A 16,088-nucleotide genomic window follows, 5' to 3' on the forward strand; every position below is an offset into this window, starting at 1 on the left:
TTTTTTGTGACTTTAATCAAAATAAACTACAATTAAGTTAATAAAAACTCAAACGATATAAACCATTTGCTTAGAACTAGCAAAAAATTACTTATTCTTGCGCTGTAACATTTAATTTTAGGTAATTCTATCTGACAATTAGCTTTCTGAGCTCATTTTTTTTACTTTTTGAGTGCTTTTGTGAAACTCCTTGTTTCTACAGTATAAAATCTTGTTAAGTAACTTTTCTTTGCTGCATGGACAGATAATTTTACTACTTACTAGTGATTTTCTTTTCTTAAAATTCTTTTTTCTTACATTCAGGCTTCCTCTTATTGCAGTGTTAGTGCATTCATTCATGCATGGAATCAGACAACAAAGCTTTGAGTGAATGAAAGCCATAACTCAGTTTATGGAGGTCCTCCATGACCTTCTGTAATGTTTTTTTTTTCTGGATTGTTGTGGCCTCTCTACTGCGTATACCCTGCCTCGGCCATGGGGAGCACTGTTTTCCCTGCGCCTTGGGGCGCCGCTGCGTCCCTGGAAACCACCGACGCGCTCCACTTGGCGGAGCTCCACCAGGCAGACATGGCTCCCTCTTTGTGAAGCAGCGGGGACGAATCCTCAGCTGCCGGCGTGCTGTCATGCCTGTATGACGGCTACCATGGTGGTGGTGCTGAGGAGACGACATGGAGTCGCGCAGAGGGGATTGATTCTGCACCATGAATGACAAATACCACAGGGCGGCCCGGGATGGCTACCTGGACCTGTTGAAGGAGGCGACCAGGAAGGATCTCAACGCACCGGACGAGGATGGAATGACGCCGACGTTATGGGCCGCTTACCACGGCAATCTGGAGGCTTTGCGGCTCATTGTGGCCAGGGGGTGGGTATGGATGGAGAAGAAGACGCAGAGTCAGAGATTCCTCCAAAATACTCCCACGATTTTGTTCTTCACAAACTACAAAGGGTTAATTTTTATGAAGTTGCATTTTTTAAATATATCTTTGGCAGCCAAGTTGCAATTATAAAATCTCAAATGCCTCAATATAAATGTGTTCTTTACTCCAATTTTAGTGATATGCATTATAATGGATCCAACAATAGATCAAATTTGAATTGCTTAATCCACCCAAAGGCCCTTTTTAGCCGGAGAGACTTTTAAAGTTGCAGCTTTTATTTTCCAAAGCACTTGAAGGAGGAGCTCTGATTCTAAACCCAACTCATAAAAAACAACTTTTTTAAAAGACAGTCCGAGTAACCCTAACCCTAACCCTATCACAATTTGGAGCGTGCATGCTTTGATTGCTGAAACGGAATTTTTTTTCTTTCCCCCTGCTGCACCATTGAGCACAACGGCACTGTTGAAGGTCAAATGTCACGTTTTGTCTGGCATGAAAAGCACATGTGTCTCCCTTCTCAGAAAAGAGACTCCACAGACAGGCGTCTCTCACACGTCAAACATGAGCGATCAGAGGGCTTTTGTCAGCTCAGTTAATCAGTTTTGGGCACTAATTTATTATCTTTGTAAATGAAATATTAACCAAAGATATTAGACAGTTATGTGGAGACATTCTCATATCCGTTTGGCTCAGTTCGGAAAAATAAAAATAGCTTTCTAAAAAGCTGGATCTCAAAAAATGAAGATGTTTCCCAGGAAATTAAGGTACACACAGCTGCAGTGTCATAAAGGAGCCATAGTATTCCTGTATCATCAGACACAAAGATTGCATGTACTCCTAAAATTAAACATGAAGAGCTAACATGTCATGAGATTTGATATGATAAAGACTTAGCATTACAAGTTCATGGGAAAGTTACCTTGCTTTTCTATATTTGGCATGTTAATCCCATCAGGCTACCTACAGTAACCTAAAACTGTCAAGGGGATGGGAAAATAACGAGCTCATAATGTGAAAACGAGCAGAGAAGTAATAGGGAATTGCTGCGCTCAGCTTTTTATTGCAGACATAAATATAAATGAACAATGACAGACAATGCCATCAACATACGATGACCTTTTACCACCCTGTGTAATCTTAGCTCAGAGGGTAGTAAATGTGACTCTTTAAATCTTCAAAACTCTGTCCTCTGCTCCTTCACATGTCTGCTCTGTGCTTATGATGGAATTTTCTCGTTTGATTTTTGTTGTACTGTTGCTGTTTGGTCTCTAAATTCACTTTGCTGAAATCAGAGTGGAGCTTAGGTAATCGCGGATCTAGCGCATGTTCCTTAAGAAAACCTTGTTGTGCCGCCATCAATAATACATGTGGCTGCGTGGACATAGTTTCGCGTCCTTTGCTCTAAATATTTTAGGCCTAGATGTGGCTGCAAGGGAGGATGGGAGCTTTTGGTCAGCTTTTGAGACAAATAATAAATTCCAATAAAAAACTTTAAATTGGAAAAAAAAGCAAATTGATTTTTGAAACTTCTTATTAAATTTATGTCACTAAAGTTTAGTTTGGTTGCCACAAAGTAAAGTGCAGTTCATAAGTAAATCATTTTAAAAAAATATATTTTTTAAATATAAAAATGTTTGTATTTTATTAATAAAAAAAAACATGTCAATTAATTTTAATTTTATAATTATTTTGGAAAAAGGAAATAGATAGAACCCCAAAAAGGATTTCACTGACACATCTTTCAACAAGGTGTGCAACTCTTTGTTCTGACTCGAGGAATTCTGTGTAACAATTGTGCTTTCTGAGCCAGCCATGTCGTTCGTGGCCTCCCTTGAAACAGGATACATGCAGCAAAGCACTGGTGCAGCCAATCCTGTGGTCATATTACAGACCCGAAACAGTGCGACACTCATAGGGGTAACCCACAGGTCGTAGGCTGGTCTGTAGGGGAGAGTGTTTGGTGTAACACTAATAATGGCAACGCATGATTTTGAGCTAGGTGTCTGTTTAACCCTATTGTCAAAATGTCCAAAATGTTATTGTCCAAAGTCTCTGATATAGATATAGACTTTGAACTATTACATAATATCTAAATATTACCTTGTATATGCTTAGTCATGAGTGACTCATCTCTTTGGAGAGGTTAAAGATGCAAATATTTCTGCGCTGAAATCTTTTCTAATACATTTTATTCTTACAGAGGAAACCCAGACAAGTGTGACATATGGGGCAACACACCACTTCACCTCGCTGCAGCCAATGGTCACCTCAACTGCCTTTTCTTCCTGGTGTCTTTTGGGGCCAACATATGGTGCCTGGACAATGACTATCACACACCTCTGGACATGGCAGCCATGAAGAATCACATGGATTGCGTACGCTACCTGGATTCCATTGCTGCTAAGCAGACAGGTCTTAATCCCAAATTGGTTGGCAAGCTTAAGGACCGCGCTTTCCGTGAAGCTGAAAGGCGAATCAAAGAGTGCGTGAAGATGCAAAAGAAGCACCGAAAGCACATGGAAAGGAAGTTCCAAAAAGAGTCGTCTGAAGCCTCTGCATCAGACGCCATGAGTTTCTCCAGTTACACTAGCAGCACTTTTAGCCAGAAGCTACGCAACTTCCACACAACCACTGTCAGTGTGCCATATTCTCAGGTTAGGACTTTATGGTTTGACTAACAAGCTAAATGTTGAAATAATTATTGGTTAGTCAGATTGTGTCATAGATAAACCTATGTTAGAGAGCACTTCACCAATGCAAGTCTTTCTTTTTGTCATCTTAGGCGACTCTTCATGCCACAAACCGAGGGAAAACAAAGATCCAGAAGAAGCTAGAGAGGAGGAAACAGGGCGACAGCACTTTCAAAATCTACGAAGATGGGAGAAAGAGTGTGCGCTCCCTTTCAGGACTTCAGCTGGGTAACGATGTCATGTTTGTCAAACAAGGGACTTATGTCAACCCAAAGGATCGTGGTCGTCGCAATGTTTTCGACATGTTCCCAAGAGACAACGATGATGCCATTTCTCGTGCCATTAGTGAGCCGGATCTCCACGGGCCAGATGTGGACTATTCCGAGATCAGCACTGACTCTGGACATGATTCCCTCTTCAACAGACCTGGTCTGGGCACTATGGTTTTCAGGAGGAACTATGTGAGCGGGGGAATGTTTGACCTCGGTGGTGGAGATGGAGCCAGTGTGGCCCGGACAGGCAATAATGTTCGTTTACGCAGTCGACTGCAGCCATACCCTAGTTTGGATGAAGACAGCATTGGCAGCGCGCACAGCCTGCAGGAGAGGAACATGGAGGAACTACCCTGGGAGGATGTCGATTTAGGACTGGATGATGATGATGAACTCAAGACAAATCCTTTGGAGGTTTTTCTTGCCACACAAAGCATGAGCGAGTTTTATTCCATATTCAAGAGGGAAAAGATTGACCTACCAGCTCTGCTGCTGTGCTCTGACCATGACCTCAAGAGTATCCATATACCTTTAGGACCAAGGAAAAAGATCCTAGATGCCTGTAGAATACGAATGGAGACCATAGAAGACCCTGACTGCATTGAGGATACAGAATTGTAAGTGATGGGGATTTGTAGGAATTCTTCAAAGTGGATTGTGAAATAAACGTGTGTATGTTCCGGTTATACCAGGATTTTAACAATGTTATAAAGAAGAAAGTGCTAATAAATAGGAACCTTGATTTACAATACTTTAGCAAGAACTATTTGTTGGCAAGGCTTTCTTTGTGATTTTGAAATAGTTAGATGTCTCAAATTTAAAAAAAAAGTGGAATTGCTGTTATGGTCAGAATATAATAAGATAAATTAAACTGTTATTTCATTTCATTTATATTCCATCAACAATGACTTAAACATGGTCTTGTGTCCAAATCCCTTCACTACTCACTACATAGTGCACTATATAGCACATTCGCCATTTTGTAGTGCTGTCCAAATAAATCAAGAAATTTCCCTGAAGTCTCTGCAACTCATCAGTGTGCTTTGCGACTGTAGACCACAATGCATTGCAGAACACAGTGGGTTCAGAAGTTGTCTTCGTAAAATGTTCGTATTTATTAGGTTTTTTTACTTCTTAAAATCAGTGACATCATATTTGGCGTTAAAAAAAAAGTAGTGAGCGTCCGAATAGCTTTTAAAATCTAGGGCACTAGATAGTCCTGTACTCCTTCCTTCCTCTTTCAGCTTCTCCCATCAGGGGTTGCCACAGCGAACAAGTCGCATGGTAAACTTGGCAATGTTTTACGCCGGATGCCCTTCCTGATGCAACCTTCTCAAACCGGGCTTGGGACTGGCACAGAGGTAGAGAAGGGAACAGGGAGCAGCCCGGAGTCGAACTCTGGTTACACGGACGGAAGGCGCCGCAAACCAGCACGAGCTAAACCGGCTCCCAGATAGTCCCGTACTGTTTACACTTAATATTTGGGGAGTAGGGAGGAAATTTGGACATAGCCTAAATCTTAAAGCTGACTTTATCATTTAACTGCAAACTCACTGCATTGATTCAGATGCTTCTTAATTAAAATATAATGTATTTATTTACAGGGTGTTTTGGTTTTTTAGTAAATATGTTTTTAGGTGCTAACTAAAGTACCATCTATGATCAATACTAGCCAAAATTGGAAAAATGTTTGTCTTGTCCTTAAGTGATTTTAAAAGATCCGTTTTAGCCTTTAATTTTCCTCTTAAAATGTGAATTCCTTTCACATCTATAAAAGCGATTTTTGTAGGTTTTCCCAAATGCATGTGTTAAACATGTTCGTACTGGTCTACACATTTTGTTTGTGACACGACAGGCTGGATGACAAGCGTGCATGTTTTTGTGTTTGCTCTGCAGATGACAAAAGTTGCAGTTGGGTAGCCTGCTGCGATCTCATCCACATCTCAATGGTCAGTGGAGCGTTTGGACATGCAAGCAGGAAGGACTTTTACATTTTGTACTTCTATGACAAAAAAAAAAGAACAACTAAAAAGCCCCTGTCACAACCAATATGTCAAATAAGAAAAAAATAATGGTGGCATAAATGGTTAACATGATTCTTTTTCAGTGCTTTTTTGGTTCAGGAAACTCACCGGAAATTAACTCTCCCAACTGGTTGAACGGTTGGATCCGCTGCATTGAGCAATTTCACAAACTGAAAGATAATTATCGGATGGCAGCGCTGTGCTGTGTTCTTGAATGCCTCACAGTGTAACCAACAGAGAGCTTATTGTGGGCTTCGTCTCCTGGAATATGTTTTCCCCTAAGGGGTAAATCTAGAACTTTCACGTGCCTGCATCGCCTGTGCATTGCTTAAAACAACACTATTAAAAACGTATTAAACTCAAAAAGAATAAAACTTAAATATAACTTTTAAAACTAGTTTTAATGTCTTTTATTAAAATGAATGATTAATCTTTAAAGTATGTTTACATTTAGGGGGCTGTGTTAATATGGCTCACTAATCTTAAAAGGCCAATAATATCTTGAAAATTTATGATGTGTAAAATATATTTAAGCCACTTTCTATAGCATCAAGGTTGCACGAATGTTAGTTTAGGCCTCCTATTAGCACAATAACCAACAATATTTACCTAAAGTGGTCTTTTTATGACGTACAACTTCTTGTTAACCATTATTATTATTTGTTTTCACAACTTTTCTTTTTCTAAAGTTTTCCTACAGTTCCCAGTATATTTTGTTTTCTGTAAATAAACAACAAATGGATCCAAAGGTGTTTATTGCTTGTGTTGTAATGTTTTAACACAACAGCAGTTACAGCTAAAGGGTCTCCCCACACAAACGGATATTTCAATATTTATGATTTTCTTTATTTATATAGGCTACATTCTTCTTGTTTTCAGTAAGTTTCTTTCTTTTTTTCAGTCAAATGTACTATTGGAGAAACCCCGAGATTCAACTTTTTTTGCACAGTCTGTCTTAAATAGATGATTTTATGATTTATATACACAGTGACAAAATTAAGATGGTTGCCAGTGTGCTGATTGAGCTGAAATCTAATTTGCTGTTTAGAGTCTTGTTTGAATGTCCAGACCTCTAATAAAAGACATGGAACTGCAAATGAAAATACCTACCCATGTGTTTTTCAATAATTTCCTACATGCATAGCCTGCAGACATGTTAGCATGTGGCAACAGATGTTACCAGATGTTAATTGAGCTAAACTGATAAAATACAGTTTCCTTTCTGTTCAATTTCTCACTGCATAGTTTTGCCTGCTGTTCTAAAGTCAGTGAGGGTGGATGGATGGTGTAGAGCAACCATAGAGGGTCAAACATGTGTTTGTTTTTTGGGTCATTGTGGCTTTAAAAAAGGAAAAATGTAGAAGAATCCTTATTGTGATAGTTATTTATCCTTTTAGATGAATTAGGGTGTAGGAGGTAAGTTAAATGAGCAGAATTTAAACACAACAGTCTGACAATACAGCCACAGAGCTGGGGGATCATGAAGCATCATGTTTTGCATGGAGCAGCAGCAAAGCACTGAAATCTTCCTGACCTGTCAGGCGTCATAAATGCCACATCAGATTCTCAAAAGCTGAATTCCAGAGTCATCGCATGGTGGATCCATGCATGATGTTGAATGCTAAAGCTGTAAAATTCATCAGTGTCCTCTAAAAGACTACTGGCTTTCGCTGCTGTGTGTACCTAAACTCACAAAGGACTCAAAAAAAACCTTTTTGGAGAGAGTGAAACACAATACCAAATGTTTTCCTCAGCTTTTATTGTTAGGGGGCAAAAAAAGTTTTTTTTAATCTTTTACATGGGAATAAATATTGTTACTATTTATCAAATATATGACACCTTTGACTTATTTGGGACAATTCATTCTGTACTAACCTATTTAGTTTAAACTTTAACTCCATTAAATCTAAATTGCACAACAGTTGGTTCGTAAATGTCTTTCTAAATTGTCACTGCATATATTTTTGATGAACTCTTTCAGAATGTGTCATCATAATGATTTGCAGGATGAGCTGCAGATGAACCAGAGATCAGTCCTAAGGTTTTATATACAGAGAAAACATAATGGCATCACAGTTATCGTGTCATTTTACCCCAACATAAAAAGCTTCTTTTTTTTTTAGAACATTTGAAAAGCACCAACCTCCCTAATAGAAGTTAAAGTCACCCGTGTCTTCAAACCTGGTTTTTGAAGGAACCTGCTTGTTTCCAAATGTTCAATTTTCCAAATGTGCTGCAAATGATCAAGGTCCCTATTAGTAAGACAAATCCCTGAATCCCTGAATCACCTGATCACCAGTGAGTTAGGCAGGAACAGCTGGAAAACAGGCCTTTTTGAGGACTGCTTATGTAATGATTTATTTAGTCTTAAAGTTGTAGGCAGTAGGTTCTGTTGCAAGATGGTAAAACGAGAAAAAACTATTCAGGGTTTGTAACAAAAATAACATTCAAATATAAAGAACATACTACTGAGAGTTTGTGTGAGTTTGTCCATATTGTGTGTAGTTGTGTGAGCTAATTACTCTGAATGATTTAGACAAAGACAGAAGAATCTAAAGAGAGGAAAAATTAAATCTATTGATGTAGACTAAAAATAACAATATATCCAAACAAATTTCCCCACGTTTTCTATTGTTAATAAAAGTTAAAGATGTTACATTTGATCTTTCTGAATCATAGTTTCCAAAAAGATCATCAGAACTTCACAATATTGTTGTGATAGAGACGACAAGGAGAGTTGAGCCTAAATGAAGCAATTTGAATACATCGGCTAACTCTAAAGAATTCTTTGGAGGAAATGTTTCGGGGAAAAATCCATTGTTTGCTGCAAAATTTGGAAAAATACTCACTATTTACTCACTAAATAAAAAAAAATTCTCACTATTAAATCCAAGAACTAAATGCATGACCGGTTCCCAGAGAATTTGTAGAAACGCAACAGAATAGAACTTGATGATTTTGTTGTATCTACCAGGTCCTATTAGTCTCCGTTTTTGTTTATGATAAACCAAAAACACCCAAGGTTCTCTGAAAGGCTTTGCTGCTCATCCCTAAAATCCTTACAGGTTGTAGTGTTTGTGTTTAACATAGTTATAAATGGGATTTTAATAAGTCAATGTACCGTAGCTCCCCTGTTGATACAAGTAGACCAAAATGAAAGGTTTCCCTCATTTGAAATGTTCTGTGACAAGCAGAAACCAGCTTGCCTTACTTTTCTTTATGCTTCTGAGAAAAAGTATGACTCATCTGAATCTAGTTTTAACTGGTGTCTTCATAAATTGTGGCACCGTTCCTGCTTTTCCTGTGAAGTGGATGTGATGTTACCAGAGTGTTTTCTCTTGATTTCTTTTATTTACATTAAACGTCAAATAGTAAGCATGTATCACCCGCTGGGGAAGACGAAGGCTAAGCATAGTTTAAAAACAAAAACAAATAAAGGATGACTGACAATAGGACTTCAGGTTCATAGCATCACAGCTGAGGGACAACACAGTCACAGCTAAATTGGGTGCAACAGGTTCCCTGAGGCTTGAGCAACATGAGGGCAGCCAAAGAAGGCGGTCGATGCAGAAGAATCCGGTTGGGAAAAAGACGACTGTGCACCCAGTTTGGGTCAGCTGACGCACAATGAAACTCCACCTGAATTTAATTCCTTTTTGGACGAGTCGCAAATCAGGATCTTTCTGAGCCAAGCGTCTGTGTTTAAGGACTGCAGTCCAAAAGAGTGGGTTCATGGATCCAATGTCATTGGACTTCTCAATGGACTCCTGAAATTCAGCACTATCACATTTTAATGAGCATTGCTCTCTTTTGAACTTGGTTGGAGACAATGCACAAAAAATAGCTTTTAGATGATCCATTTTTCTCTCCTGCCACCACAGTCAGCTGTGACTCCAACTAGGGGTGAGGTTCTGGTTGAAGAGAGTTGTGAATCTCAATCTTTCGTATGTTGCAAGCTCTAAAGTAAAAAGTCTGTGATCATATTTTTAGGTGCTCATGTCTCCACTGTAACCCTGGTTGGTTAGTTTTGTAAAGAACATTGCAATGTCACCGTTGATCCATGGAAACACTGAATGTATTATGAATGAGAACGAGAGTCAACCAGAAACTGGTTTAAGCTTAGGACTATTGCGTAATCTTGTCTTAAGGCGACTGCCCTTACGGATGGATACGGCCCGTCTGCGGGTGAAAAATGGGAAATCCTCTTACTCCGCCCAACCCTGTGCACTGGGGAGCCCGTTAATGCTGTTCAAGGAAAAGGTGTGTGCTCTTGCCGCACCGATGCGCATAACCTGGCTATTAGAAAGGAGAAATGTAGACAATCAGAGTTTGCTTGGACATCCTACTATTATCTCATGGGCCCTTTCATATCCCAAGCATAAAGAATTTATGTGTGGTCATCAAGGAGCCAGTGTGGGCACTTCCCTATATGACTAGAGTGCAGCATGAGGACAGCTGTACCTCATAAGTGCGTGTAACTTACACAATCCTTGCAAATACTTCCTGATACACTTACCACGCGCACAAATCTCATACGTTCCGTTTACATGAAGTACCATCAGGTGGCCGCATGGCTGCATGGCCTGGAAATCCAAGAATTTTGCTGCACCTGTGTAGGTCAACCCCCTGTAGGGGCACGTGTCACTAAGGCCTAACTTTATGTTTGAAGGACCAAATTTATATGACAAAGAAACAATGTCTCTGATTCACTTGTATAAGATTGAAGAGGGGTTTTCAGTGGGTAACACTTGTGCTATCCTAGGCACTTTAACGGGTCATCTAGACCCACTAGACAGTGCGCTGAACCTTTTTTCTTCAATGATTTGTGACCTTCACTGGTGTCCATGGATTACATGAAATCCTCTTCACCTTTATCCACCTTTGTCATGGTAGGGAGAACACGTCAATGTAAGGGTGGGGTCATCTAAGACAGCACAAGGGTTTAAATGATTGCAAGTAAGTTTCATCACAAGATCCAGTTGCAGGGACGAATCCTTCTTTTTCTTCTACTTCATGAGAAGAATGGAGCAGATGAGGACCAAGGACTGTTGGAGTCCTCTTCTCTGCAGACTAAGCTTTGGCTGGATTGGTACATTTCTTGGCAGATGGAAGATGCCACAGCTAGCTTGTTCTTTTCTAGATGGTTGTGTTGGGAATTCTTTGTCTCAGGTTTGAAACTGTAAGCCAAAAATGTTTTTCCTGGCATTATTCTATTTATTCATGGTTTATTTACAAGGGCTGTTAGTTCGGCTAAATGGATATCAGTCTGGCTCTACTATTTTTTTAAAACTGATGCACAACATGAAGGAGATTATTTAAACTCTTTAAATGATTTGATTAACTGATCTAAATTATGAGCTGGAATGCAAATCATTCTTATTTTTAGGTATTTTTAGGTTTCCAATTTACTGTTGTTATTTTCCTTCACATCATCACTTTTAAAAAAAAAAATAGTTTTACTGAGCCAGACATTTTACAACCACTGACCTGTGTACCCAAATGTAGTTGTAAAATATTAACTGGTTAACATTTTGGATTAGTTGCAAAAGGCAGCTTGTTTATGTCATTGTTCAAGATAGGAAAAAAAGGAAAAATAAGGTTTTTGCCAATATCATTTCACACTAAAAAATGTTGGCTATATACGTCCTACCATTACTCATGTGTGTGCACATATACACATATGTCTCCTGAATGAAAACAAGAGATTTAACCATTTACAGTCATCAGTCCAAGTGATCACAACCATAATTGTCCCTCCTTTGGGGACAATTAACCACAATTTCTAAAAGTGGTAAATAACAATATTTCACCTCAGCCTCCACAGGATATGCATTTGTCCTTACATTTTCTGATTTGAACTGGTTTTAGTCACATTAACTTGGTTTGTTTTGAACAGAAACCAAGGCTATCATCCTGTTTAGTCACTTCATATGAAACGTTTGGTCATAAATAAACCGAACATTCTTTAAAGAGGGTTTTCTACATGGTTCTATAGGGGTGAGAACCTTTACCTCAAAGTCTAATGTTTATACCATAAGATGATAAGATTTAAGATTACATTTTGGACCTTTCTAAATGAAACATTCCAGTTTTCTCTTCCTGCTGGTGTAGAAATAACATCCCCATAAAGATCTCAAACTTCCTGTGAGAATTCAGAGACTCAGTATATGTTTAAAAACCTTAATGAAGTGCATTTTACCCTTTATATGTGACAGTCTGTCAAAAAAGATATTATAAAGTGATGCTTTTTTTAACATTTCCCAGCTGCCTTTACCGTAAGCTTGTAAAACTCAAGCGACATAAATGTATTGTACATAAAGGAGATTTGTCACATACGTGTGGTGGTAAATTATTATCGTTTGAAACCTGCAAAACAGCCCAGTAAAGCATAGGGTGGGTCAAGATTACTGCAGCTTTACTGCCGTCAAATGTGTTACGAATGATGACAACAGCAAATCACAAATTCATTCTGCCATGTGTTCTGGTATTTGTCTCGCAACTTTATTTGATCATTAACAGCTTAACATGTCAGCCCTTAAAAACTGAGTTGTTGTGAATCACGAAGTGAAGAGAAAAACAATCAAATTAAGACGTGTTAGAGTGAAAGTAGAAAAGGTCTTTACACTTTTAGATCTATTTCATTTTCATCATACACTGGATTTACAAAGTGCACACCTGTCTGAGTCATAGAGATTGACTGGCGGTCAGTCCCATATAGACCGGGAATGTTAGACATCGTGTTCGGCTGGTCAAACATAGGGTTATCAAAGCCGTGGTCAATAGTTCCACCAAGATCTCCAACATCCGTGTTTCTTCTAAAGCTGCTCAGAGATGGCATTGTGATTGTAGGCATGGATGGAAGCCGAACGACCCCCTTTTGGATCAGCACAGCCCCGACGGCAATGAGTGCAATCATTAATAAAACTGCAATGACAACTCCAGCCACCATCCCTGCATTGCTTCCAGACAGATCACTGGTATTCCCAGAAGAAGCTTGAAATTCACTTCCTGTGATTCCTATTTCTGAGCCATGAGAACCAATATCTGTCATTAAGTCCTGAGCCAGATCCTCTGAGACCTTCCCGTCCTCTCCATCCACAATAACTACCTGGATCTCAGGTATTGTGCTGAAAGGAATCACGCCCAGCAACCTCTGTGACTTGAAGACTTTAGAAATGCCCAGCTGAATGGACTTGTATTTTGGCAGAATAAGGAAAAGATGATGTATCCGTTCCCTGTAAGTCTGCACAGTGAAACCTGCGGTGTAATCGATTGTTACAATGGCACCGCACACCTCACAGCAGTGTCCCACCGGAGAGAGTGGCTTCTTACAGCTCACAGTAGCACATTTTACAGTGCTACAGATGAGCTGATGGTTTACAGAGTTGCCACAGTCACAGCCAGAAGAATCTCCACATCCTGGGTTTCCAGCAGTGACTGCTGAAGATCCGTGAAACTGCATTTGACCAGAGCGGGAACTGAGATATTGAGAAAACTCTGCTCTGCTGTCAAATGTTTTCCCCAGCACAGAGACAGATTTCACAGGGATGGTAGGCTGGCTGGAGCTGGTGTCCACTCTGAAGGAGGAGAGGGCTTTGAAAACCACGTCATCTTGCTGACAGGGGACACTCTCCTCGTGGACTGCAAACAGGAAATTTCCAAGCTGAAGGTCATTCTGAGACGCTGCTGCTTGCCACAGAGCCGGGTTGAACCACTGCAGAGATTCCGAGTCTTGGAACTCGGTCGTGGTACCTGAACCACAAGCCGGGTCTTTTCCACCGAGAACGTAAAAGCCAGCCCCCGAATTCAGTATGAGCTCTCCGTCGACCGGCAGCCTCATCTCCTGGACAGCATGCGTGGTCTCCACAAACACAGAGACCTTTCTTTGAGCCGAAAACAGAGCTATGTCATTGCCACACGGAACCTTTCCCTTGTCCCAGTTGGTCTTATTCTCATAGTTGGTATCAGGAATCCATTGTTTGTAGAGAGCATTTGTTGCCCCAAGACAGAACAGCAGGAGCACGCCTGGTGCTTGCAGCATCTTCAGTGTTTGTGACAGACGGAAGGACGGTTGTGTGACCTTTGGCTCCAGCCTTGTGACTAGTCATGAGGCCGGATGCACACTGTGTCCAAGGACTTTAAATGACAAGCAGGTGATCTGTAAAAAATTGACTTTCTCTGAAGAGCAATCTGAGTGAAATGAAAACAAGGTTTAAATTAGTTTCTCTGCATTTTTAATGGGATTTAGGAATGTATTCATACATGACCTTTTTCTATTTTCTCTGGTCTAAGTGTGTCACTGAGAATTTTCAATTTATCAAATGAAATAAAAAGTTTTTTACTTTTGAAATCTTTACAAAAACAAACTTTCCAAAATTCTTGTTTTTTGTTCATTTAGGAGTCCATCTGCATATTTTCCATCATAAAAAGTCTCGCCCGAATTCTTGGGATTTTCAGATGTCAAGTAACCTGAACGGCAGGTTTCCTTTGTGGGACCAGACTGCTTCTTGGAAATGCACGTTCAAAAACACAACTTTCTACAGGGGAAACAAACATGGCAATAAAAACGCTCATCAGCAAAAAGTAAGTGAACCTGTTTACTTTTATTAGTTTCACTTCATGCAGTTGGTCAAGTTAAACAGAAACGAGAACAGAATTCCTTTCCTAATTCCCTATTTTACGACTTTTCTTTAAGAGTGCACAAACTTTATCATTAAGCAACTACAACAAACTCTTTTTTGTGAAAGAAAAATAGTCAGCGATCTGCAGGTTCTGCCTAATTAACATTGAAACTGTTCATGCTCAAATTCCAAAGGATATTGCAGAGGCTCAACCTTCAAATGCTAAAGCAGCAGCTATAAAGGGAAACCTCCAGACTTCTCCTAGTATAGAGGTTCTGTCTACCAGAAAATAATAATAATTAGCTGCAAAAGGCCTAATAATAAGAAAATAATCTGTTAAGCAAAGTTCACACCGACCTTGACAATGCACGTTCAAAAAACTACTTCCTATGAAAGTCTTTGTAAACGTGTAAATGCTTGTTTTGGGCTTCCGTGTTCAAAACTCTCGCATTCATGCAAAGTTTCACAAAGATTTCAGGTTCAATGTACAAAATGCACTGCCATGGGAACATGATTTGTAAGTTAAACCGAGTCAAACGTTGACCAATCAGGGAAGTGACAACTGTTTGAGAAATAATCATGGAGGAGAAATTAACAATTGTGGTTTGTGCTCGGCTGGAATTATATGACACCATAGATCGGAGTAGAGCAGTAAGGAAAAAAAGCCTCTAACAAAAATTGCAAGATTTTTACATTTCACACCAAGCATCCTTCAAATGTAGGTGCTCTAGTAAAAAGAAACAGACTCTGCTTGTCTAATGTGAACACCATGCTAAACACATGTTCAAGAAAGACCTTTTAGCACTTTCTTGAACACATCACATGCCCAGTGTTAAAGTAGCATTGAGCTCAAAAGTGGGAACTTTCAGATGACAAAGATGTCATTTCCTCTATTAAATCATACAAACTTGAATGTGCAACAGTTAGGCTTGTTTGCCAAGGGCATCTGCCAGACAGCTGGTTACCTTTGTTGTATTTTAATTTCTTAAGTAGCATTTCCTGTTGCGCAAGTGGTTTCTCGATGAATCCATGTTGTTGTGTTTCTAAGAAAAGTACTTTGATACAAACCAAAAAGTTGTTATTGCCAACACTTGCAGTGTTGGCAAAACTGAACAGCTCTCTGCATTCAGACTTCCTTGCACTGGGTTCATGCCAGAGAGTGTGTACATCAAAACAAAATTCCTGCAAGGAAAATGATTTTCTTTTAATTCCTAATGTGGTTCCTTCACTTCCCCAATTTTTTTGAACACAATTCAAAACACAATAATGGTGTATATTCAAATGCATGATTTTCAATTGACTGTATAGTAGTTATTCATGACTTGGCATCTTCCACAAGCTGTGAAGAGATGTGGCAGTGTTATTTTACAATCCAGCACAGATTGTTTTTATTGTTACCTCAAAATAAACTTTGTTTTAATACACATTTCATATTTTTTAAGAAACATTTCATGTTGAGTTAAGAGAAGCTGTATTGTGAGAAGTCTTAAAACTTCAAGTATACATTAGATTTCTGTCAAACAAACTGAATTGGTAAAAAAATTGACTCATCTATTATTGACGTAAATAAACAACTTTATAAGTATTTTAAACGTTGTTT

The 16,088-nt window shown here is 39.3% G+C and overlaps 2 protein-coding genes across 3 annotated transcripts; one reads left to right on the top strand and one right to left on the bottom strand.

The window, feature by feature from the left end:
• Positions 1–461: 461 nt before the first annotated feature.
• LOC101169538 (Usher syndrome type-1G protein homolog) lies at positions 462–6,976 on the top strand. Of its 2 annotated transcripts, XM_011478142.3 has the most exons (4): positions 463–865; positions 3,082–3,535; positions 3,664–4,460; positions 5,740–6,976. In XM_011478142.3, the coding sequence occupies exons 1-4, from the start codon at positions 702–704 to the stop codon at positions 5,741–5,743; spliced, it is 1,419 nt and encodes a 472-aa protein (XP_011476444.1). In that variant the 5' UTR covers positions 463–701; the 3' UTR covers positions 5,744–6,976. The 2 variants fall into 2 exon arrangements, with proteins under 2 accessions (XP_004071452.1, XP_011476444.1); XM_004071404.4 differs by lacking the exon at positions 5,740–6,976 and having other exon boundaries at positions 462–865; positions 3,664–5,020.
• Positions 6,977–12,344: 5,368 nt separating this feature from the next.
• On the bottom strand, positions 12,345–13,969 carry amn (amnion associated transmembrane protein). Its single transcript, XM_004071650.3, has one exon. The coding sequence runs from the start codon at positions 13,906–13,908 to the stop codon at positions 12,487–12,489; it is 1,422 nt and encodes a 473-aa protein (XP_004071698.1). The 5' UTR covers positions 13,909–13,969; the 3' UTR covers positions 12,345–12,486.
• Positions 13,970–16,088: the final 2,119 nt, after the last annotated feature.

Source organism: Oryzias latipes, chromosome 8 (genome assembly GCF_002234675.1).
Source record: "Oryzias latipes chromosome 8, ASM223467v1".
Lineage (NCBI taxonomy): Eukaryota > Metazoa > Chordata > Actinopteri > Beloniformes > Adrianichthyidae > Oryzias > Oryzias latipes.